The 26,704-nt window shown below is 42.1% G+C and overlaps 1 protein-coding gene and 1 long non-coding RNA gene across 3 annotated transcripts in view; one reads left to right on the forward strand and one right to left on the reverse strand.

Annotated features, from left to right (window-relative positions):
• DOCK8 (dedicator of cytokinesis 8) overlaps window positions 1-26,704 on the forward strand; it is a 229,135-nt gene that overhangs the window by 196,033 nt on the left and 6,398 nt on the right. For both annotated transcript variants that reach the window (XM_073634844.1, XM_073634849.1), the window contains 8 exons: window positions 3,078-3,221; window positions 6,191-6,322; window positions 7,917-8,051; window positions 10,010-10,099; window positions 10,189-10,425; window positions 15,692-15,835; window positions 17,455-17,561; window positions 18,593-18,763. In XM_073634844.1, coding sequence (XP_073490945.1) covers window positions 3,078-3,221; window positions 6,191-6,322; window positions 7,917-8,051; window positions 10,010-10,099; window positions 10,189-10,425; window positions 15,692-15,835; window positions 17,455-17,561; window positions 18,593-18,763 — 1,160 coding nt within the window. The remainder of the gene's footprint in view (window positions 1-3,077; window positions 3,222-6,190; window positions 6,323-7,916; window positions 8,052-10,009; window positions 10,100-10,188; window positions 10,426-15,691; window positions 15,836-17,454; window positions 17,562-18,592; window positions 18,764-26,704) is intronic.
• The window catches only part of LOC141147662 (uncharacterized), a 54,556-nt gene continuing 30,943 nt past the window's right edge, over window positions 3,092-26,704 (reverse strand). The window contains exon 3 of the long non-coding RNA XR_012245096.1: window positions 3,092-3,234. This is a non-coding gene — a long non-coding RNA (uncharacterized lncRNA). The remainder of the gene's footprint in view (window positions 3,235-26,704) is intronic.

Here is a 26,704-nt window from a genome sequence, read left to right on the forward strand (position 1 = left end):
TTCAGCGAATGATGGAACTTTTTTACTACTATTTATACTTTTTAAAATATTAAGCTTTTTAACACTTTTCACAGTTACTCAAGCCACTCCACCCCACCCAGTTACTCCGCCCACTCCAGTTGTAGAGGCAAGAACACTTTCACAATTTCCCCAGAAATTGTACCTTTTCTAGTTAATAATAATAATAATAATAAGGTAAACAGAGTAAGCGTAGTCAAAACAAGCCAGAGTTCAGTAACTGGATCGGGTAGTCAGCCAAGCAAATGTCAGAGAGCCAGAGATAAACGTAGTAGTACAGCAAGCAGGATCAGGAGCCGAGGAACGTCAGCCGAGCAAGTCTTCAACAGGAATGCTGGAGAAAGTCTCTGTGATGTTGACAAAGGCAAGTGAGCTGGAGGGCTTTAAGTAGGCAGGACTGATGAGCAGTATCAACAACAGCTGGGTAACTGTGGAGAGAGATGGGAGCTGGCAATTAGCTGACAGCTGAGCAGCCAGCTCAGAGAAGGAAGGGCTGAGCCCAGCCCTGACAGTCAGCCAGGTATAACCCTTCCCACTCCTATCCTGCTTCGGTTTTGTGGAAAAGTAGCAGTAGTAGGAGTAGATCATAAATACAGAGGGATGTGTCCCTTAAAGCCAAACTCCAGGCTTCAATTCATTTCAAATAGTTTGGAGCAAGCTGGTCCAAACGAATGATTTCCTTCACTAATACATGCAGCCTCTGTCAGAGCTGTATAAACTGTATGTAGCATCAGCTACATACATTATGCAAAACTGTGTTCTGGCAGCGGTATGGGCACTTACCATCCCATTCCTGGAACAAAATAAAGCCAGGCTGATTGCTGCTTAGCCATTTACAGGAAGCTTAGTATTTTTTTGAATAAATACAATGCTTCATTCAATAGGCTGAGGTAGAGAGGCAAGCGTATGACATTACGATCTTCACTGAGCCACAAATCTTCTGGTTCCTCCCTGATAATTGATGTATGTCACTGCCATGGCATTGTCCAATTGAATCCGAAGTAGATTACCTTACAGTCAAGAGGTCCAGCATTGAAGGGATAACTGAATCACTCATAGCTTTAGTATATTGACTGGGAGACTAGCCTCCTTCAGCATCCAAAGCTACTTGTACCTTGAAGGTGTCTAAGACTCTTTCTGGCCTGCCAAGCTGACATCTATTGTGAGAATGTTCCAGAGCAGAGAAAAGAAAAGCTTTCCCTAACTCCACCACTAGGTTTGTGAACCAACCGGTTAGAGACAACCAGGTACTGGTTGTCAGGTGAATCTGTGAATCCAGAGACCCTACTTTCTTGTCCCATGCAGTCAAAATGTTGAGTTGCGCCAGTCTAGAATGTAACTGGGAACTGCCTTGAAGGAGGCCACCATCGGGTCCAAAACTCTCATGTAAAAGCTGATAATTAGACAGGTCCTTGGACTGCAGAGTCCGAACATAGTAGCAGCGAGTTAGGAGTTTTGTTTGCCAGTGTCCAAATCTACTGTATGAAACAGTATAGCCCATACATCTCAAAATTCCTTCTGGCCCTGTGTTCCCCATAATACAAGATTAGGAAAAACCTTGTTCTATTTGCTACTTGTTGGTGGCTGCAGCTTCTTTTTCTTTTTACTGCCTTGTCATTTGTTTTTGAATGTGGAATATAAGTAAAGAATTTTAAAAATTGCACATTTTCTGTTTATCTCTGGACCATCAGCAGTGATAAGAAGTCTTGCAACAACTTGCCTCCATGTATTTCAACCGCTTCAGCCCTGGACCAATTGGCTGGCCAAAGACCAGAGCACTTTTTGCGATTCGGCACTGCGTCGCTTTAACTGACAATTGCACGGTCGTGCGACGTGGCTCCCAAACAAAATTGACGTCCTTTTTTCCCCAAAAATAGAGCTTTCTTTTGGTGGTATTTGATCACCTCTGCGGTTTTTATTTTTTGTGCTATCAACAAAAAAAAGAGCTACAATTTTGGAAAAAACGCATTATTTTTTACTTTTTGCTATAATAAATATACCAAAAAATATATAAAAAAAATCTTTTTCCTCATTAAGGCCGATACGTATTCTTCTACATATTTTTGGTAAAAAAAATCACAATAAGCGTATATTGATTTGTTTGCGCAAAAGTTATAAAAAAAAGTTAAAAAAGCATCTACAAAATAGAAGATAGTTTTATGGCATTTTTATTAATAATTTTTTTTTTTTTACTAGTAATAGCGATGATCAGCGATTTTTATCATGACTGCGACATTATGGCAGACACGTCGGACAATTTTGACACATTTTTGGGACCATTGGCATTAATGCAGCGATCAGTAAAATTTAAAATGCATTGATTACTGTAAAAATGTCATTGGCAGTAAAGGGGTTAACACTAGGGGGCAGTGAAGGGGTTAATGTGTGTCCTAGGAAGTGTTCTAACTGAAGGGGGATCTGTCAGTTCTCCCCTCAGAGAACCGGAAACTGTGTGTTTACACACACAGATCCCGGTTCTCTGCGTGCCCCAAGCGATCGCGGGAGCCCGGTGGTGATCGAGACCGCCGGGCACTCGCATCAGCTCGGGGGTGAGCGGGGGGCGGCGCGCACACCCCCCCTAGTGGTCACATGGCGAAGTGACGTTACATAACGTCGTTTCGTCCAGCCGTGCCATTCTGCCACAGTACAACTGCGGCAGCTGGTCGGCAAGTGGTTTAGGTATCACAAACTCAGTATTGGATAATTATGTACATAATCAATAATGGGATATACATTATGTATCTGGGTATAATGAATTTATATTCCATTTGGAAAACATACAGTCTATATCTCTCTGTACCTTCTATGATACCTTCTCTCACCTTGTCAGCATAATGATGTACCTCATGAAAGGTACAGAAGGATAAATAGTGGATACTTTTCACAAAAAAAAATATTCAGGCTTGATTATGTATTAGCTATCATATAGTACTTTTACATCATATTTAGAAACTCATGTGTAAATTCTGTATCATTTGCATGCTGGGAAAAAAATACATCTAGTCTAGTTTATACAGTATATATTTATTTTGAAAATTAAATATATGTGATCTTTGCAGAACATTTCATCTAATGTGATAGAAGAATCTGCTGTGTCTGATGACATCCTGACCCCAGATGAAGATGGAGTGTGTTCTGGAAGATATTTTTCAGAAACTGGGTTTGTTGGGCTCTTAGAACAGGCTGCCGAGCTCTTCATTCAAGTAGGTTTTCCTCCTTTAAAAATAAAACTGTTGCATTAAATAAAGACACTACATTTTGTTGCATATAAAGGGATCCAGCCTGCCCCCTGCTCTGACAGTTACCAATACTTCTATAGGCAGCAATTGCAGGAGGAAGCTTACAGTGATATGTCTTTTAGTGTTCTACCTTCTGTACTACATAACTTGGGACGGGGTCATATATGGTAAGGTTTAAAGAAGGCACAAGAAGGAAGTGAAAGCATCCTTTTTCTGTGATTGTGCTTGAGTTTGGAGTAGCTACACTTTTCAAAGGGGAAATAGTGATATTACATTTACTAAAGAGAGTGTAGAATTCTGTATTACTGTCTTTAGGGCCAGCCTGCAACCATCGGTTACAGAGTCGGTATTCACAAGGGAATCCCCCTCCGGCAGAACATGGTTATTATTGCTAACGATAATCGGATGTAAAATCTGGCGGGCTGGTTGTAGCCAGGTTGTAGCTGGTTGATTGATCGATCAACTTGGGTACAGTCAGTCGGCCCCAGGGGAGGACTGACCGGTTGGTCCATTTGGCCGCGGTCCGAGGGCACGGTCGCTGAAGGGGGCCAGCCAGCGTCACCTGCTGGAACTCTCAGGGCCGGTCTGGGGCCCAGGGACAAAACACTTGCGGACACGGACCCCGGCGACCATCTTTTCGGGCCCTCCCAGGCCCCAGCGCTGCCTCAGAGGGTAAGGCTTTATGTACACTGCTGCTGGTAAACAGACGTTTAGGAGCAGTTGAGCATTTTTTTCAGCTGCCCCTGAACTCTCCTCTGTTATCTTATCAGTACATGTACACAGGGTCCTTTATAGCCGTTTCCAGGCAGTTGAGTGTAGAAGCATTTTTTCAAACGCAAAAAAATGCGTTCAGGACAGATGTTCAGAGGCATTTGAAACGCCAAATGCCTGTAACAGCTAGTAAACGCTGTTAAACGCGGTAACTCACGTTTAGCAGCGTTTTGTTTACAGACGTTTTTCATTTTAAAAAAACAAAAATGCTTCTAGACGCAAATGCGGCTAAAGGTGGCATGTAAACGTGGCTAAATGGACGTTTTTAGACGTCAGTTTTTAGCTGTCAAGTTAAATCGTTCAGGAGAGATTAAACAATGTCCCGTGTACATGAAGCCTAAGGGGAGAGGGGGAGCGCCGCCAGATCACACAGAGCAGGGATCTCCCACTTACCGCTGTCATCCATTGTCCCACCTCTTGCACCGGCTCTTTTGATAAATGTCACACTGGTCCAATGCCGGGATGTGTGACGTCTATCTAAGGTGCCAGTGAAGAAGGCGGGACATCTGATGACAGCGGTCGCCAGGTGTCACAGCGGGAGATACCTGCTCTGTGTGATCTGGCGGCTCTCTTCTCTTACCTCCATACACTGATGAGGCTGCATTAAGGGGCACTGATGAGGCTGCATTGAGGGGCACTAATGAGGCTGCATTGAGGGGCACTGATGAGGCTGCATTGAGGGGCACTGATGAGGCTGCATTGAGGGGCACTGATGAGGCTGCTTCGAGGGGACACTGGTCAGGCTGCATTGAGGGGACACTGGTCAGGCTGCATTGAGGGGACACTGATCAAGCTGCATTGAGGGGACACTAATCAAGCTGCATCGAGGGGGCACTGATCAGTTTGCATTGAGGGGACGCTGATCAGGCTGCATTGAGGGAACACTGATGAGGCTGCATTGAGGGGCACTGATGAGGCTGCATTAAGGGCACTGGTGAGGCTGCGTTGATGGGCACTGGTGAGGCTGGGCTGATTGGTACTGATCAGGCTGCATTGATGGGCACTGATGAGGCTGCATTGATGGGCACTGGTAAAACTTCATTGAGGGACACTGGGGAGGCTGCACTGATGGGCACTGGTAAGGTTGCATTGAGGGGCACTGTTTAGGCTGCATTGATGGGCACTGAGGGGGGCTACTTCTAACATAGACTCTCAAATGGACACAGAGAGGACCCGCACAAATGCATGCGACTTCATTATGTGTTGCGTCAGCGCCTCCCCGCACTGGGCCTGCAGCCATCCTTTTAAGACTACCGTCTCAGGTAGGGCAAAGGCCGCCGCCTCCCTCCAAGTCCCTCCCTCGTTTTGACAAACAGTGCCCGGAACAGCGGAAGAGGAGAGGACACACCAGGCAGCCACAGCAGAGCCAGGGTGCCAGCCAGCTAGTTACCCATGCCAGTGACCCACCCACAGCAGGGCCAGGGTTCAAGCCAACCACCAACAGTGACCCATCCACAGCAGGGCCAGGGTGCCAGCCAGCCACCCATGGTGACCCACCCACACCAGGGAGCCAGCCAGTCGCAGCAGGGTGCCAGCCAGCCACAGAGGACGCGGGAACCCAACACAGTGCCAATTTTATTTCATTTTCTGTTAGAAAGAGGCCCACCTCCAGGTTCTATTATACTCCTTTATAGTGTCTCTAATGGGTCCTGGAGGGAGGTCTCTCGCCAACAGAGACTCTCTAATGGACACTGTTAGAGAGAGACCCCCCTTCAGGTCCCATTAAACTCTGTTGTAGGCTCTAATGGGCCTGGAGGGGACGCTTTCTAACAGACTGTCTAAATGAACACTGTTAGAGAGAGACCCCCCTCCACATCCCATTTAAAAAGGCAGAAGTTGTACTTTGTGCAAAAAGTAGGGGTGGGTCAGGTGCGGGCCATGGGTTGGGTCAGGGGTGGTCATGGGCTCAGCCTGATAGGGAGCCCTTGCTTTATTTGGTCCGGGGGCCCTGAGTGTTGTCAGTCTGTCCCTGGCTGGCCCATACATGCTTCGAATTGTCTATGGCCGTCTTAACACTAGAGAAATAGTAGCTGTGGCACCAAAGTCATTCTCGAAAAATATAGCTAAAACTTTTCAATGAGTATACACTACACCTTAAAAATAATGGTGTTTATGGCACATACTGTATATAGTCACTTAGTTCTTTTACTTATCTGTTGCAGGCAGCATTTTATGAAACAGTGAATGAAGTCTATAAAATTGTCATCCCTGTTCTTGAAGCTCACCGAGACTTCCGTAAGCTTGCATTAACTCACGAGAAACTGCAGAAGGCATTTGATCGCATAATACAGAAGGTACTTGAGAGTGACTAGTGCATTGTAAGCATGTGTTTAACAGTGGGTAAAAAATAAAACATATGACTAATTTTATGGTAATTTTTTATAAGTTCAAAAAGGATAGTTTGTGACAGAATGGCTTCCAATAAATGGGTGATCGACTTTGTTGTGCCGAAGGTATATTAAAAAAAAAATGATATTTATGACATGCTGCATTTACCGGACAGCTCAAGACCACCATAGTAAAGACCTGGTATCTTGACTGGGATTAAAGAGTTCCTGGGGCTTAATTACTGTGTGGGAATATTCCTTTTGTTGCATATTATAATTTGGAAAAACAGCACATGTTTAATCGCCCACTACCTTCCCACCACCCTTATCAATCTTATCTCTCTTATCTCTCCAGCCAGCACCACTTTTGATTTACTTGGTTTGGACTTAGCCAAGCTGCCATTCACCCCCTTGCACTCCCTATTTAATCCTGTTGAGTTTCCAGCAGGGAAGAGGGCATGATAAACTGGTTTGGAGATAAACTATCACTTGTGGGTTGATCTTGTCATTAAAAGAAGATATATAAAGTTTGATTCAACAAGTTAGGCACTGAAAATATTGTCTGTCGTGATCATATGGACACATCCCTAGCTATATAGTTTTTATAATTTGAATTTTAATATGTTCTTTTGAATTTTTAAAGCAAATCTCCAGACATCTAGTGAAATGAATCAGTAAACTTTCTGTCAGAAAACAGTGGGGTTGATTTACTAAAACTGGAAAGTGTAAAATCTGGTGCAGCTGTGCATGGTAGCCAATCTGCTTCTAGCTTGAGCTTGTTCAATTAAGCTTTGACGAACAAACCTGGAAGCTGGTTTCTGCACCAGATTTTGCTCACTACGGCTTTAGTAAGTCAACCCCACTATGTGTTGAAGTTCACTCAATTTGCCTACCAGAGAGCATTTTTTCTATTAATGAACATTTTCCTTAACTATGTTTTTGGAAACACTGTGCTGACATAAAACGCAGCTGTAAGAATATGCAGTGCCACTAGGGTTACCATTCATCCCTTTAGGCTAGATTCACACCTATGCATTTCTAGTGCTTTTTGCATTTTGCAGATTTGCACTACAGTCCATCTAACATGGTTTCCAGTGGAACATGTTCTGTAGTGCAAATCTGCAAAATGCAAAAAGCACTAAAAATGCATAGGTGTGAATCCAGCCTTAAACCCGAACACACATGAATTACACAGGTTCTGTGGAATGAGGTGTCAACCCTAAGTGCCACACCCCCAGATGGATAAGTATCATATAGTGCACCCAGCCCTACTGCATTCAGTTATTGCCGTTCAATACACCCTGCTGTCCTGGTTAAGAAAACGTATGACATGATTAGCAGTCCAGGTTCATGCCTCATTTCATGCAAACTGGACTGGCCAAATTCTTTCAGTCGTTAAGTAATTGGAATGATGTGCAGTGTGGGCAGGGAGAAGTACTTTTAAAAGGAATGTACAACTACTAAAACTCACATATTAAAAAAGGATTAATAACAGTTTTATTATTTTGCATGAAAAGTGTATTTGTTCAAAGAGAATGAATATATAATTTATTGGTAACAGGGTCAGAAAAGAATGTTCGGAACTTACTTCCGTGTCGGATTTTATGGAGCAAGATTTGGAGATCTAGATGAACAAGAATTTATTTATAAAGAACCAACAATTACTAAACTTCCTGAAGTTTCCCATAGATTAGAGGTGAGTACAGTCAAATAGCAAGTTAATCTAATTTGTAAAAAAAAACAATCTTACAATATCCAGAGACATGATCATTTTTTTTTACCTTTAAAGTGATTGTAAACCTCAGATATGAAATATGAACAAAGCTTATCCCGCTATACTGTTTGCTTGTCTCAATCCAGAGCACTGTCATTTCTCTCCGCTGTCTCATTCCTCTGTTATCATCATGAGTCACTTTGGGCATATTTTCCTGACACCAATATAAAAATTGTGACACAGGAGGGAACTCTAGCAGATTGTCAGCCTTAGCTCTGTTCCTGCGTGCCGTGTGAAGGGGGGGGGGGGGGGGGGGATTGTCCCTTCTCTCCAATAGGCTCTCAGAGCTCTCCTCACTTATGAAACCTCAGCTTTCTGCCCCCTTCTTTTGAGAGCCAAGAGATCCTGTGTAAATTCTGCACTTTGAATGGATGTAGGGGGGAGCCGCTATAGATAAACAGGTACAACTTATGCAGGAAGATTTGTTTCATCCATGTGTATCACCTGTCCCAGTCACTTCACTGGGTATATGTAAGGGTTTACAATTACTTTAAAGAAAAAAGTCTTACAACACCCATCCTGATCTTAATGTTTGACTTTCTGCTGTTCATCGTCTGGAGAACTGATGGATTTTTTGGCCTGATGCTACGGTATCCTTTGAGAATATCTGGTGCCAAGGTTATTTGGCTGCCCTATCTCTCTCATCTCCATAAACATTGATATGCATGCTGGAGCTAACAGTTAAAGACTGTTCAGCAGTCAGTGGTGACTGCACATCTGATTTCAATTTAAAGCGGAACTTCACTCTCTCAATCAACTTTTCGTTGATTATCTTATCGACTATTTTTTATCCGTATACCGCTAGCATTAGAAAATAGATAGAAACTTATATTATATTTACTTGTGTTAAACCCTTTTTTACATTTCTTCAGTTACTTTCTGGTTTCCAGGCTTATCCCAGGAGTCTTCAGGTGGGGGAGAGCGTTTTTCTTTTTTTCAGCTAACCACAGCTACTTGCCTGCATGCCAGAGCTAGGGGGAGATGGATTCCCAGAAGTATTTGCTACATGAATCTTCTGCCCTTACTCAAGATGGCCACTGCCAGAAATCCTGGGGGGGTGTTTTCCAAAGTGATTTCTCAGCAAAATAAGGCACGGAGACATGAAGAATAAAACAAGAAAAAACTGAGCTATAATGCAAATGTGTAAATACATAAAAATCAATTAGTGTATAAAAAAGATTCATTAGGTGAGTGACCATGAAAGTCATCCATGGAAGCGAAGATAGTCCAAAAAGACAAAAATCCCTCAGTAATTCCCAGTGAAGGCTATATAGAATTTGGAATAAACACCACTCGTTGTGATCCACCACCACATAAATTTCGCGCTTACCAAAAGGCAAGCTAAGTAAGCTTGTGTGTAAACCGGAGATCCGGATGCCAAGCCAATGGCACTGCTTCTCCGTGTTCAACGTGGATAAGGAAGTGCGGTAGATGATGGCTCATACACCAACCCGGGTTCAGGATCATGAGGGCAAAAGAAAACTGGCCATAGTGTAAATCCGCTTACAGAATTTATTTAAAAAAGGAATTGCACTTACAAGAATATGTAGTTTAAAAGACAGTTCGCCGGCCAGCGTTGCATGCACCCGTTCACATCAAGGTCGCAATGACGTCAGAGACATGAAAGAATGAGTGAATTTGTTTTGAATATTAAAAATTAATTAAATAGCAATGTAGTTCCGCAGTGTAGTTCTGCTTTAATGTTTATGTAATTTTAAGCAGATTTCCATTTATGCCTATATTTTTTTTATAAGCAGAAAGAGCGCTGCATAATTCAAAAGTGTAAATGAACTGATTTGGTAATACCATATCTTCTATAAAAAAAATTTTTAAAAAACTCACCATGTTGAAATCATTGTATGCCTCTGTTTTCACTACAGGCTTTTTATGGGAATTGTTTTGGGGAAGATGCAATAGAAGTGATCAAAGATTCAACACCAGTGAACAAATCAAAGTTGAATCCCAACAAGGTACAACATATATTTACTAAAATGTAATCATAGTTTATTTGTCTACAATGTTCACTAGTAAATAAATATCCTGTCTTTCTTTTCTTTAGGCCTACATCCAGATTACTTTTGTGGAGCCATACTTTGAAGAGTATGAGATGAAATACAGGATGACCTATTTTGAGAAGAACTATAACCTACGCAGATTCATGTACACCACACCATTCACTCTAGATGGGCGTCCACGAGGAGAACTCAATGAGCAGTATAAGAGGAAAACTATTCTGACAACAATGCACGCATTCCCATACATCAAGACCCGCATTAATGTCATCCAGAAAGAGGAGGTACATAGCAAACTAAACAGTAGAGGTGACAAAAAAGGGAATGTACCTTTTTTTTTAAAGGTGGTTGAACAGTGACTAGTGAACGGTTAACATTGATGGCTGTGGTTATTGCATGATTCTCCTTTCTTACATAGTCAGGTATTCTATGGGGGAGATTTACTAAAGCTAGAGCACTCAGAATCTGGTGCAGCTGTGCATGGTAGCCAGTCAAATTTTAACTTCAGCTTGTCCACTTAGCTTTGACAATAAATCCGGGAAGCTGATTGTTTTTTTTTTGCAGATCTGCACCAGATTTTGTATGCTCCAGTTTTAGTAGGTATATGTTTGTGAGACCTTGGTTGAGAAGTGTGGATCTGTGTGGCTTTTAGGGTCATACTCCGCTTTAGTGTCATAGCTGTTTTATTAAAGAGGAAAATATAATTGTGAACATTCTGCACGTGACTCCCAAAACTGTAAAAGTGCAACTCCTCAATTAACCGTGGAATGGTTAATCACAGACAATAGAAAGAACAGGGGGTGCCACCATCTAAGTGTGGACATTTTTGAAAAGCCATTAAAAAGGGTTAGAGTACACTTACATGTAAAAAAGATTAAGCAGGCACATAACATCATCCTCAAAGAATCTGCAGAGTTCGGCAGGTGAGCGAGCAGGTGTTGTGGCTGTGGTTGTTATGCAGAGCACGCCATGGAAGTGCCACCAGGCAATGCAGAGCTGAAGCAGGAAGCGGCTGGGAGTATGTCACCAGCAAGAACCATTGTGGAATGCAGGAGCCACCAGAACCGGCAGTGGCATAGGAATAGGATGATATCAGAACAGGGGGTGGCAATGCGTTTTGGGGCATTGGCACTGCCCCTTTGTCAAACCTCAGAAGTTTGACAGTGTGTTGTGATGTGCCTACTTAACCTTTTTTATGTGTGAGTAAGAGTGTATTTTAAATCTTTCAATAAAATCTAAACTTAGTGGCACTCCCTGTTCTTTGTATTTCTAACAGTACACAGAGAATTATCCTTAAAGTGGTTGTAAACCCACAAAAAAACCTGCAAGACAAAGGCATAAAGAGCCTAAAAGCATACTAGCTCATTATGAAATACTCACCTTAGAACGAAGCCCCCACAGCGGTCCCAGCACACTGCTCTGCCCGGCAACATATCTCCCAGAGTTATTTCCTGGGTATCGCAGACTCCAGCACTGTGATTGGCCGGAACCGCGATGATGTCACTCCTGCGCATGCACGGGAGCCGCCGGTAACGACGGTACATCAGCTGAAGCAACGGCACGAACGAACTGTTGCTTCAGTGCGCATGTGCCCATGACGTTGGCACATGCTGATACAGGGGATATCTCCTAAACCGTGCAGGTTTAGGAGATATCCATGGTAGCTACAGGTAAGCCTTATTATAGGGTTTACTGCAGTCATCTCTTAGTGAATGGTTCAATTATGGATTTTTTTAGGAACATTTTACTGACACTTTAGCTTGTTTTGTCTAGTCCTATATTCTTTGCGCCATGATTTTTTAGTTTGTGGTTGATTGCTAAACTCTAGTGTAGGGCTCACTATTTTTCTATCGAGTGCCACTAACCCCCCTTGCTGTCCATTTATACAAAGTTGTTAGAGCCTAGTTTACAGGGAACTTTGCAGATTTAGATTTAAGCCCTGTACACATGATCGGACTTTCCGACGGGAAATGTTCGATGACAGGCTGTTGGCTGAAAATCCAACCATGTGTATGCTCCATCGGACATTTGTTGTCGGACTTTCTACCAACAAATGTAGGCTAGCAGGTTTTCAAATTTTCTGCCAAAAAATTTGTGTTAAAAAACAAGATAAAAAACAAATTAAGTGCAGCGCAAATGATATAGGTGAAAGTCCATATATGAAGGTAGTCCATATTTGTGTACACACGATCGGAAATTCCGACAACGGATTTTGTTGTCGGAAAATTTTATAGCCTGCTCTCAAACTTTGTGTGTCGGAAAATCCGATGGAGCCCACACACGGTCGGAATTTCCGACAACACGCTCCGATGGCACATTTTCCGTCTGAAAATCCGACCGTGTGTACGGGGCATTACTCTTCTCAATTCTTTCAAACTCTTTTTTATTGTAGAGTCATGTCTAGTGATTTTAGATATATCCATCCAACAATTCCACACAAAACTAAATTCCCTTTACTTATAAAGCCACCTTTAACCGAATGCCCATAGTCCACCCTCACTACAGTGGTGTAGTGAGTAGCACTCTCGCCTAGCAGTAAGAAGGGTCGCTGGTTCGAATCCCAACCACGACACTACCTGCCTGGAGTTTGCATGTTCTCCCTGTGCCTGCGTGGGTTTCCTCCGGGTACTCCGGTTTCCTCCCACACTCCAAAAACATGCTGGTAGGTTAATTGGATCCTGTCTAAATTGTCCCTAGTATGTATGAATGTGAGTTAGGGACCTTAGATTGTAAGCTCCTTGAGGGTAGGGACTGATGTGAATGTACAATGTATATGTAAAGCGCTGCATAAATTGACGGCGCTATATAAGTACCTGAAATAAATAAAAAAATAAAATATATGTAGTGAAGATACTCCTTCTTAATATAAGGACAACAAAAAATCTTCCCCACTCATATGCATATAGAACAGATGGAAGGTCAATATAAAAGCATAGATTCCATACACACTGGATAGACACAGCCCAGATCCTCTGGTTGTCCTCAAAAATTCCCGGCAGATATCTCTTCAATGCAGCAGATTGACAGGTGGACTCCCAATGCAATGTAGCAAGAAGGAAAAAAGGTGAAAAAGAACACCTAAGAGCGGTCCGTATGATACAGCTGTGAGGCAATTTATTAAAAAATGAATGAATATGATCCACTTAAAAAACGCGCTTGTATAGCGCTGATCAGTCAATACAAATGACACAGTTGAGGCAGAGTTAAAACAGACTGTTCGCGTCCGAACAGCTGTGAGATGGCAGCGGGTGGCGTCAGAGCGAAAGACTCCGCCCCCGCACGCGGCGTTACGTCCACAGGACTTCATCGACTTTCACCTATATCATTTGCGCTGCACTTAATTTGTTTTTTATCTTGATGTATGGGCTTGGTGTCAACCCTTAGTGTTCAGCTTGCATTAGTTTTTATTTATTTTATTTGCGCTGATTGTTTCCATTTTTAGAACAAATGTGTGTTGGTGGATTTTCGGATCGTGTGTACACAAGTCCTTAGGACAAAAGTCCAAAGTACAAACACATATGCTCTGAAGCAAGGACGAGCCAGAAGCGGTCGGTCTTGTAAACTAGCGTTCGTAATAGAGAATTAACATTCATGAAGCGGCAAATTATGAAATCTCGAAATGCAGCGCTCATTCTCTTCTTCTTTAATGAGATAATAATGAAGCTGCTTTGCTGGTGATACTGATGGAGTTATTGCAAATGAATTTTCAAAGGATTTTTTTCTAGTGATATGAAGAATAATATTATTATGCTTTTTTTTTTTTTTTTATTTGTGCAAGTTACCACAACATCATTATCCACTAGTTTTTAGGATCAAAGATACAACTATATTGGTGTCCCTTGTTAATTTTACATTGTATTTTTTAAAATATAACTGCTTACTCCCAAACTGTCATTTGAAGTAAAACACATAGCCAAGTATTATTCTCCACAATTTTTTTATTGTGCATTAAAAAAATAAAACAAATAAAATTAGACATGCTATCTGCCAATAGAACTTAACCAAAAAGTGCATTCTATACATCCAAAAATATAGAAAATATACCAAATCAAATCATTATTCAACCAAAAAAATAATGTCAAAGCAATAACTCCAAGGCCAATAATAAATAACACGTTATCTCCTCCGATTCCACAACATGTCTGGTTGACAAAGAAGCGATTCAGAAACAAACTGAAAAGCACGAAATTAAAAGTGTGAAATGAAAAGCGAGAATATACACTCCCCAAACTTCTACTAACACGAAATTAGCAGAAGGAGCCCAAAGGGTAGAGCTAAAGAGCTGAAAAGCAACGTAGTACGTCACTACGTTCGTAATTGTTGGCCAACAATTGTGTGACCGTGTGTATGCAAGAAAAGTTTGGGCCAACGCCCTTCGGACAAAATTCCACAGTTTTTTGTTGGAAAGTCCGATTGTGTGTACAAGGCATAAGGCAAACACAATCCATCAATCAACATAAGACTACCAACAAAATCTCAGATGACTCTCTCCTGGTCCTGCTCACAATCATCAGATTGGTTAAAGACAGTTTATTAAGAGGAACTCTGAGACTCCAGCAGACTTAAGCTAGGTATACATGTATCAAAATTCATCCGGTTCAACAAGCACCAGCTGCATTTCAATCTGTGTGTAGGACTGTCTGTTCATAGCCAGCTTTTGTATACACAAATTGACCTCCTAATATCATCACCAGTGGTGTTCAGGTAATGTACAATCATGCTGTGGTCAGATCCGCCATGTCTACGACTGGCTCAAAACAACTTGTTACCTGCCTTCTTTGTGTATGGGCACTAATTCATGTAAATCTTTATTGAGGTCTACTGCTGCAGATATACAATACTCCTCTTTGATCCAGGAAAACAAAACAGTGCAGGTTCTGACAATGTCACAATGTGCTCCATTGTGTTTACACTGGCAGTCAGCTCACAATGGATGTATGTTTACTGAAAGACATGGTGCCATGCCTTAAATAGGATTGCTATATTAATGGCAACAGATGTATTAATTGTTCACAACTTGCAGCTGCTTTATTGCAATCAGTAGGATCATACACTTTAGCTCCAAATGAAAATTATTCACAGTGATCTAACGCCTAGCATTGTCTTGACATGTTCAATAGCAGCTTTTTCTGATACAGTAAACATTACCTATAGCACAGCCAAGAAAATCCAGTAATTCGATAAATCGACTAAATATGTGCAAACTGACAAATAGATGAGAGAGAGAAAAAATGCACTTATACAATGTATTTTATTTATTTATTATTACAGGTACTTATATAGCGCCATCAATTTAAGCAGCACGTTACATATTATACATTCACATCAGTCCCTGCCCTCAAGGACAATCTAAGGTCCCTAACTCACATTCTTACATACACATACTAGGTCCAATTTATAGACCAAAGCCAATTAACCTACCAACATATCTCTGGAGTGTTTTGAACTAAGATAAAAAAGAGAAGCAAAGTAACAACTGTGTAGCAACATCTCATATTTTTCTTGGTTCCAAATCCCATAAAAATAAAAATAAAATAATTTGTTTTCTAGTTTACCTTGACTCCAATTGAGGTTGCCATAGAAGATATGCAAAAGAAAACTCTTGAATTGGCTGTTGCAACTAGCCAGGAGCCACCAGACGCAAAGATGCTCCAGATGGTGCTGCAGGGTTCAGTGGGAGCCACAGTAAATCAGGTATAAATAGAATTATATTTGAATAATCTCATAAGTATTTTCTAAAGTGTTCAAGAGTACAAATGAAATGTTATTGGCACTAGTAAGCAGCAATATGTTTGCCTTTTTGTTGCAAAAAGTACACTGCAATATTCACTTCTCAGCTTTTGGGTAACAGTTTGGAAACATGTAGAACAAAATAAATAATGTTATAAATAACAAATTATATATTTTTTTAACATCAGCCTAAAAATTAGCTATTTTCTTGTCAATCCTAGAACTTCTACACTGGCATTTCATCAATTGAGCTGCAGAGCAATCAGCTGTAAAATAATGTAATTATACTCTTAGTGTCTGATGACAGATTTGATTACTGTGACAGTTAATTTTACCACCAAAAATTTAGAAAGAGTTTTGGCCATGCATGATCATTTGCCCAAGGTTGAATCTCCATGAGCTTTCAAAAGGTTTATTTATTTTAGGTACTTATATAGTGCTGTCAATTTACGCAGCGCTTTACATATACATTGTACATTCACATCAGTCCCTACCCTCAAGGAGCTTACAATCTAAGGTACCTAACTCACATTCATACATACACATACTAGGGCCAATTTACCTACCAGCATGTCTTTGAAGTGTGTAAGGAACCTGGAGTACCCGAAGGAAACCCACACAGGCAGAACATACAAACTCCAGGCAAGTAGTGCCATGCTTGGGATTCAAACCAACAACTCTAGTGCTGCCAGGCAGAAGTGCTAACCACTTAGCCACTGTGTTGTGCTTCATAGGTGTTCCAGATCTGTGCTCAGGGTCTAAACTTGTTCACTACAGTACACACTTAGTAATTCTAGCCCTGTTAAGCCAATTGTCATGGATCATCCCTCCTACCCTGATCTCTTAGCTAGCCTTAATCCATTGAAATGAAGAGTAGGTTAAACTGTGGCCATTTTCTGCTAGCAGTTCTGTCCTAAGAGTGCAGAGCAAAAGTGGGTAAACCATAGCTACATCAAGTCCTGCTTATGCATTCCAAAGGCATCACTTCCCATTGGCCCTAATGTATGCACTGCCCAGGCCACCTCTGGCCATTTACTTACATCTCTTGATCCTTTCTCTCCACTCTCCCCAGTGTGCATGGAGACTAGCCTCTATCTGCTCTTTTACTTGACATTACAACTATTGCTGTAAAAAAATCCCAGAATTCTACCTGTATAAGTTATAACACTACAATTGCCCCCACTGTTTTGTGAACACTCAAGCCAACTAGAAAAGGGATTACTACACAAGACAGATGCAAAAATGACTTGCTTATCATGGTATAACAGAAGTTCAAGTTCAGCATGCGTTTCAGAGGACACATCATGTAGATATCTTGTAGATAATGCTACTGCAGGGTAAACACCAATTTGCAATCAAAATGTGTGCATCCAACATCAGCCAGCTTTCATTTACAGTACAGTTTGTAGTACATAAGTCAGGACATAAAACTTTCTTAAAGGTTGGTATGTGATTTATTAAAATGAAAATATCCCAGCATTTCTCTGGTTTGTAGCATTATTTTTAAATGTTTTGAATTGTTAAAAAGCAAGGGGCTTTGACGAGCAAACTCCTGTCTAATCATTCTCTTGCATGCATTTTAGGGACCACTAGAGGTAGCTCAAGTGTTTCTGGCTGACATTCCAGCTGATCCTAAACTGTATCGACATCACAATAAGCTGAGGTTGTGTTTCAAAGAATTCATTATGAGGTTAGTATGGTCTAAATTCTAAGAGTTTAGGTAATTGCTCTAAGTGATTAGATCTTATATAATGTCCATAATTTACAGACAATAGTGGATTTACTATATTTTATTCAGACATATAAAGAGGACTGGAACCCAGCAAGTTAGCAAACAAGAGAATGTTAGAATGAACTAAAGAAAAATATGTGAACAGAGGGGATATTTTGTTTTAATGGCATGAAAGCTTAAATGGAAGTGGTCATGGATGAGCTTATGATACCCCCTACACCATCTTAATGACAGCGTCTTTTTTTCCTGTGCATTGGCCTGGCCTTATTCACAAGTGTAAGGGAATCTTCCCACAACTCCAATAGCTCAATAAAATATATCTAATGCCGCGTACACACGGGCGGACTTTTTGACTGGACTGGTCTGACAAACTTTCCAGCGGACTTTCGACAGACTTTCGACGGACTTTTGGCGGACTTCCGACAGACTTTCTAACGAACGGACTTGCCTACACACGATCACACCAAAGTCCGACAGATTCGTACGTGATGACGTACACCGGACTAAAATAAGGAAGTTGATAGCCAGTAGCCAATAGCTGCCCTAGCGTCGGTTTTTGTCCGTCGGACTAGCATACAGATGAGCTGGATCCAGCGGAGTTACGACGTAAAGATTTGAAGCATGTTCCAAATCTAAAGTCCGTCAGATTTGCGACAGGAAAAGTCCGCTGAAGGTCTGGTGAAGCCCACACACAATCGGATTGTCCGCCGGATTTGGTCCATCGGCGTCCGTCAGACCAGTCCGGTCGAAAAGTCCGACCGTGTGTACGCCCCTTTACATTTTATGATAAACAAACAGACAGACACAATAATATCTTCAAAATTACAATTATGCACATATTTGTCTGAGAATCTGAAAGGAAATAACTATTAAAAAACGCACCAGATAAAATCTCATGTATGCAAAATAAATGACAATGATAACTTTACATGACTTCTACAGTAACTTCCTCATACTTACAGCAGGTAACAATGAATTTCCTTTTTCAGGTGTGGAGAGGCAGTAGAGAAAAACAAGAGACTTATTACACTTGATCAGAAGGAATATCAACAAGAACTGAAGAAGAATTACAACAAGCTGAAAGAGAATCTCCGTCCTATGATTGAACGCAAGATTCCAGAGTTGTACAAAACAGTAGTAAAGACTCCAAGTGAAGCAAGGTGTGTGTTACCAGTGTAATTCATTCCTTTAGCAATATAGTAAGTATAAGCATAATACAGGCCACTGCTTTATCCGATGTCCTCAGCAAACAGTGCCTGCTGAATGAGTCAGGGAGAACTGTCGAAGAATGCCTCAACTTATCCTGAACTGCCTCACTGTGGTCCTTCACAATGAATAACAATGTATTCATTTTACCTTTATTGCTCTTTATTGCGCATTTAAGACACTTTATTTCCAAGGTGTATACAGGCATTAGAGAGCAGCCAGTCATGCCCTGAGTCTACCATTACACCTATGCCTTGTGTAAAAGCTTAGTGAAATGTGCTGTGGTGCCATTTATGCCAAATTGCACCCTAATGCGCATATCTATTACGGTTGCTGTTGGACCTGTGTTGTGTTAAAATCTCATCAAGTTTTTCATCCGCTGTGGTGTGTTATCAGACCATTCAGTATGAATGGGCAGCCTTAACACAACACACATGACACATGCAAAGCACAAGTGTGAATTGTGAAGGGGCCCTTTGTTAAGTTCTTTCTCCTCTTAACTTTTTTTTAACCATAGCTGCTAAACCATGTTCATTTTGGACTAGTAGTGTCAAAACACTTAAAAGAAGCAGAGAATAGACAAAACAGAAGAAGGAAGTGGAGAGAGGCCAGTACAGTGTAGTAGTAGTAGTAGTAAATTAAAATAATTTCAGCGTTCATAAAGAAGCAGGAAGAATTTTCTACTGCATCTCGTAAGATTGCAAAATACCATGTACATGGTCCAAAACCTAATAGATCGGAAGGGGCATTAAAAATTATCCCAACCACATTCATAGCCAAGGCACCTAACAGAGAGCAATTACATCATATCTATCGATAAACAGCAGTTTCTTTACACCAGCGATATGCAATTAGCAGACCTCTAGCTGCTGCAAAACTACAAGTCCCGTCATGCCTCTGCCTATGGATGTCATGCTTGTGGGTGTCAGAGTCTTGCTATGCCTCATGGGATTTGTAATTCTGCAACAGCTGGAGGTCGACTAATTGCATATCCCTGCTTTATACAAAGTGATTCATAACATGTTTTCTGGCTCAGAGGCCACTTCATCAAATTAAACTCCCTAGTTTGTGTGAAATTCCAGCTGACGGCAGTGGGGAGATGTGTAGCTGTAAAATGGATGAGTGCTCTCTAATATTAAGAGGGCTCTTCTTAATTTTGGATAGCATGCAGTTGTTTCACTACTACACATTTCCCACTGCTGATAGCTTAAATTCCAACCATTTCTGCTGCACACCTAATCTGAAGAAGTGCACTGTGAGCCACGAAACGTGTTATTTGGTGTATGAATCCCTTTTAATAAAGACTGCTGGTTTTCCATAAAGCAGAAAGTCAGACCTCAGTAACATGATGCTGAATATGTATTTTTTGTATTTTTATGTAATTACATGTATACAGATGTTTTCACGCAAATATTTTTAACAATTTGGCACTCATCAAAATAGGCAACTTGTGACTCTATGAAAGTTGGGTTTCGAAGAATCGGCCAAAAGAAACAGATAGTCTTTGCAATGGTTAATGGAGGTACTAAGGGATAGCCGGATGGTGCGTCAGGTAATGAAAGTCATCCAGCATGCTATCCAATTATTGTGAGAACCCCAAAGTTCCCCAATTCAGATACAGGTAGCAACTATCAACAACACATACACATGAATATCTACAGTATGCTGCATTTAGGCTAGCCATAGACTTGAAATTGGGCCAGTTCAGTGGGGACCAGACCAAGTTTGAACAGTGTGTGGCCATCCCTGCTCGACAGGAGTTGGTCATATGATCAACTTATAGGCAGGTGCAGTCTGTACTCCCCACTCTAGGTGGTGCTAAATCATAGTGGCAATACAGTAGGGGAAGGAAGTTGTGAGGAACTGAGTTCCTCTATGACTTCCTGTGGTCACCAGGAGAACAGCTGTCCAATTATACGCTGGGGCCCGGCGTAAGTTCAGCGGCCATCTTGGGTGAGGGCAGAGCTATATTTAAAGCGGGGTTCCACTCAAATTTTTAACTTAATCTTACCCCCTTCAGTTAATTGCATAGATGTTCAAATGCCGCACGAAAATTTTTTCTATCACTGTAATTACCTTTATATTGTACTTTATTGTGGCACTTCCTGTCTCTCCTCCCATGGGAGTAGGCGTGTTTATTGCCTTTCCCCAGCGCCGCACTGTCTCCTGGGAGCTTAGTGTCAGGCTTCCCAAGATTCAGTGCGGGAACAATGATCATGCTTGTGAACAAGCTGTGAATGAACAGCATTCACCACATCCAGGAAATCAATGCTTGTGGGCTTCACATGCCCACAAGCAAGATGGAAACAGCCAGCATCACATTTTTTAAGTTATTCTTCAGTACGAAAACAGACAGAGGCAGAAATATTACACCCAAACTGTGAGTATTATTTTGGGGTTAGCAAAGTGTCTCAATGACCTAAAAAAAAAGATTGGTCGCTGGACTCCCGCTTTAAGGCCTTGGCCCCCTGATTTGGCATGCAATGGTTAGTGTAGGGACAGGTTCCCTGTCTGTCAGGGGCAGCGCATAGTGGCAGGGAGAGATTCCAATAGAGTAGGGAAAGTGTAGGGACTATTTTATCTCCTCTCAGGAAGCCTCCCATTTGGGTGTGGACCAGCCAGGCCACGTTCTTGCTCCTCATTGAAGACACTGGCACCATCATCCCAAGATAGTGTTCCTCTGCTTTTTTCCCATACGTGGCTCCAGCCAGTCCTGTACACACGGGCAGAATGTCGGGAGACATTTGCCAGTCCAAAAAATACCGACCGACCGACGTTCTGCCCGTGTGTATGTCGGCCGAACTTCTGTCGGACATGCATGCTGGAAAACCAGCATCTGACCGACTCTCGATCAATGCTCTCAGCCAATGGCAGAGAGCGCTGATCAGAGTGTTCTGGCAGCGGGGACGTCTCCCTGTCAGAACACAACAGCTCGGCGGGGGAGATCACTGGACTAACCTTGCGTGGTTAGTACAGTGGCTGTCGACCAGGCTTTATTGTGTATTGTTGGGGTTTTCTTAATACACTATTCTCATTCACATCGGCCTCTGTGTGATCTCTGCCCGGTGGCACCGTGCTTCACCCTGCTCTTAGAGCCAGTTCACACCATAGAAACGCAGTCCGGGTGCGTTCCCGATACTTTTCTACATGTACGTTTTTTATATGTTCCAGTGTGTTTTTGATGCGTTTTTGATGCCGTCCAGTGCATATTTTTCCCCTCTCTTTTCTTAAACCTAAATAGGGACATGTGTGTTCCAGTGCATTTTTGGTGCGTTCCAGGGCATTTTTTATGCTTTTTACAGCGTTACAGTCCAGTGCAGGAAAAAAGCAGCATGTTTTCCTTTTTTTCTGGAACTGGAACACACTGGAACTGCAAACACTGGTGTGAACTATGCCATTAAAGACTATATAACCTACTTTCAATGCATTTTTTATGCAGAAGAAAAATGCACTGGACTGCATGTGATGTGAACTGGTCCTAAAACTTCTGTCGAAGGGACACTTTGGAAAAGATTTGTTGATCATCAACTGCAGTTGCTGATTAGTGACAGCAACGAGTTCTGTTGTCAGAATACAATGTCCCAGTGAGGGGGATTCCTCCATCGAACTTGTTTGTGTGGATGGAGGACTCTGTTTCTTTTTTCTTGTTCAGCCCACTGGCTAACAAAAAAATACAGTCTATGGCTAGCTTTAGTCAGTATAATCTGCATTTAAGCTCTGTACACTACTGCAACTTGTCATTTAACTTTGGACACATAAAGTCGCATGACAAATCGCAAACCATTTATTTCAACAATGGCACCTATTCCAATCAATGCGACGTTAGTCACAGTGTCTTTAAAAGAGGTTCCTGCACTACTTTAATGTGATTTGAGTGCCATAGAGTGTAAGAGTCAGATGAAAGTCGCACTCCGAAATCACACTGGAAATCATGGGACTTTGGAGTCGCACTAGTGAGAAAGGAGGCTAAAACAGACTAGCACACTGGCTTTGCATACCACACACACTGTTTTCATTAGCTTTTACGGGTTAGCTAAACAAGGCAATGGGGTCGATTTACTAAAACTGATGCACTCAGAATCTGGTGCAGCTGTGCAGTCAGCTTTTACCTTCAGCTTGTTCAATTAAGCTTTGACAATAAAACCTGGAAGCTGATTGGTTTCTATGCAGAATTGCATCAGATTTTGCATGTTCCAGTTTTAGTAAATAACCCCCATTATCTCTTATAGGGTGAGGGCAAACACCAATTCACAATCTCATACCACTAGCCATCACTAGAGGGAGACGCTACCAAAACCTCGCTTGCTGGACACACACAGGCAGAAAAAAATCTCATATACAATCTTGTGCACTCTAATGGTTATATGGCAGAAAACAACAGAGCCTTCAGATTTGTGCATTCTTTACAGCAATAAAAAGCCAGCCTATTCATTTTTAAATTTAAAGTCCCTAAACGGGAAGTGCACAGAAAGGGTACAGAGAGTTACAAAGTGAAACATACTGTACATACACAAACAGTATTAAAAATGAACTTGGAGAACAGTTGTTTCTCCTGCTTTCAGGATAGGTTGAAAATGCAGTCCATACCCCCCTTATTGATTGGACCTCTCAGACATGACCCAGGTTTGGTTGGAGATCTCCATTTTTTATACCTTAGGGATTAAAATTAGTTGCCACACACTCACATTGTCCAGTTGGATTAAAGGGGCTGGCTGCTGCATAATAACTAATTAGCACAGTTAGTATGGTGATAATCACAATCCAATCTTCAAAAACTCATAGTGATAAATTATGGACCTAAAAGTAAGAATAATGGTTTCAGCTGTTGTTCTGCTATGTGTAGACACCAAAAATGGATTCTTTACTCTCACCATAACCAGTAATATTGATGACTTACAACTTTTCTCTGCGGTACCAGGCTTTTACAGGTTTTGGGATTGTGTGATGCACAGGATGGGAATTATGACTTATTACATTTATTGTAAGAATTTTGAAGAGTGACATACACACATTTGTCTAGGTTAGACTTCTTACCTCCAAACTGTTCTAATAGGAATGCAACTGTTTAGTCTAGAGCAGGGGTCCTCAAACTTTTTAAGCAGGGGGGCAGTTCACTGTCCCTCAGACTGTTGGGGGGCCAGACTATAGTTTGAAAAAAAATATGAACGAATGCCTATGCACACTGCACACAAAACAGGAAAAAACAATACAATATTTAAAATAAAGAACAATTTTAATCAGCAAACCTATTAGTATTTCACAGAATCCCTTCATCAGACTCCCTTCAGCACCGACCCCCCCCCCCCCATCACAGATCCCCTCATCACAGACACCTCCATCACAGAGCCCCCATCACAGACACTTCTCCATCACAGACACTTCTCCATCACAGAGCCCCCCATCACAGATCCCCCCCATCACAGATCCCCTCATAACAGATCTCCATCACAGAGCCCACATTTCTAGTTCTGTGTAAGTTATAACTTTCATTTCTTCATCCAGGGCAGCTAAAAAAAACTGGTGGCCCTGCCGCTGTTGCAGAACTACAAGTCCAATGAGGCATTGCAAGGTTGACAGTTACAAGCATGACTCCCACAGACTGAGGCATAATGGGACTTTTAGTTCTGCAACAGCAGGAGGGCCACCAGTTTGACACCCCTGATCTAAAGGAAGTAAAAGTTAGGTAAAGCACAGGCTCACTTTAATGTGTACTTTGCAGCCTTTTTCATCCAGGGTAACCAGGCACCCCAGGGTGCCTGTGTTTTTCTTCAGGGTTGCCTTGGCAAACTGCTAAAAATTGCCCAAAAATTGTATACAAGACAGTGGGTGGATCAAGCCTGCCTACACAAAGCCACAGATTTTTATTGTGTACCATTGCAACCTTCGAGCTGCCGGCATCCTAACAACTAATGTCGTCGTCAGTTGATAAGGAGTACATTGGACGCCTGCACAACATCCTTGCTTCAGGTGTATCAAACTGTGAAGGTTATACATATAACAAATACATATAACAAATACAGTGAAAAATTTCTATAGTGTGTAGCGCTGGTAGATTTATGATCTACCATCTGATAGGTAAATTTAGTGAATTGCTCGTCATAGGAAGTTAGACTTGCCTCTGTTCCAGCTTGGCTGACGTTGCGTGTGGTTCCACATTGTGCCGGTGGGTGTCGTTGTCTCCATCGGCGGGTGTTGGAAAGGCAACGTGTTAAAGCGGATGAGTGCTCCTCTGTCCCGGAGACAGCTTGGGGGAGGTGGTCCTCCGAGTTGCATTCTGGGAGAGGGTATTTATGGAACAGACGCCATGTTTTGGGGTTCGTTTTCAGCCACCTGCTGGCCCTCCTGGCCGACAGGTATGTGTTAGAGTACCACCTCGTGGTCCTCCGTTCCGGAGGCCCGCGTCGCTGTGGCGCGTGGGTGGGCCCAGAAGTCTGTCTGGGGCCTACCACAGCAGCCGAGGAATGGTCCTGAGCTGTCTATCCAGAGTGAAGAAGCTGGACAACCGAGAAGATCCCAGGGGAGGACCCGTCATGGAAGGATCATGCAGAGTGCTGGTCTGGAGAGGGGCCTGGTGACTCGGTTGGAGGACGCATTCCGAAGTAATCTTACAGTATAGTACTGCCGGGTTGGCTTAAAGGTTCAAGTACTGTATTTGACATTCATCGCGAACCAATACATCCTGTGGCAGAGGATCGTACGGGTTTATTTCAAGCAAGTCTGTGGCAGAGACTTTTGTTCGTGCTACGTACTGGCTGCTAGGCAAGTGAGAGAGGCCTATCCAGGTGAGCAAAGATCATGTCCCACAAAAAAGGGATTGCATTCAATTACAGTATTCAACTTTGAAGGATGTTCTAAAGAAACCTAAAGAAAGGTATTTGAGCTTCCCTGCAGTTTTCCTCCTGCCTCTTTCCTGCTACTTCCTTCGTTACTTTGTTCAATAAAGCATTGAAAACGTATTCAAGTGTTGGTGCTTATATCGTCCAGAGGTAAACTCAACGGAACCCTAGACCCGGTGCCGGTGAAACAGAGGTATCGAGAGTGAAGGTAACAGCCCGCTTTAAACCAGCAGCTCCACCGAGAGTTAGTGCTACAAGTGAAATAATAAAGTCTCTAATGATCTCCAAAAATCACTTATGTATAGTGATCATTCGCAGTTCATACTGAAATGGGACGATCCTGTTCACCTTGTGAATAGCCAATATGGTAGATGGAAAGCAATTTGTGATAATACCACCACCAGAAAAATTGCAGGCTTACCAGAAAATGTGGACCCAAAAGAACATACATTCTATGAGTCAAATGTGCTTGTATTGTCACCAGCAATGGAAGAAGAGCCTTAGAAATCCACAGTGATGGGAATCTGGAGTCATCCAGGCTTTAGTAATGAGGAGTATTCTCCACAAGGGTGGTTATGCATCCAGGAAAATTAGCCCGTGAAAGATAAAAAAGGGGCCACATAGCGTAATTCCGTAAGCAGGAAAAAATGTATTAATAAAAAGTAGAACACTTACATTTATGTCGGAAAAAATCGCTTTAAGTAAAATCGTGGCGGCAGTGGAGTCCTCCCAACGCTTTTCGTCTTGCTTGCTTGCCCCTCCCCTTTTCTTCTCCATCAGCACTGAGGTCACATTAGCTGAGCGAGGGAGAGAAAATGAGGGAGAAGAGCACTGGAATACTTGTCAGTACCTGTGTGCAAAGGTGTGTTTGCTTTGAAAGAATAAATCACCTCTTAAGTTGGGGAGGGGGGGTTATTTACTAAAACTGGAGAGTGCAAACTCTCTGGTATAACTCTGCATAGAACCAATCAGCTTCCAGGTTTTATTGCCAAAGCTTAATTGAACGAGCTGACGTTAGATGCTGATTGGCTACTGTGCACAGCTGCACCAGATTCTGAG

Source organism: Aquarana catesbeiana, linkage group LG01 (genome assembly GCF_042186555.1).
Source record: "Aquarana catesbeiana isolate 2022-GZ linkage group LG01, ASM4218655v1, whole genome shotgun sequence".
NCBI lineage: Eukaryota > Metazoa > Chordata > Amphibia > Anura > Ranidae > Aquarana > Aquarana catesbeiana.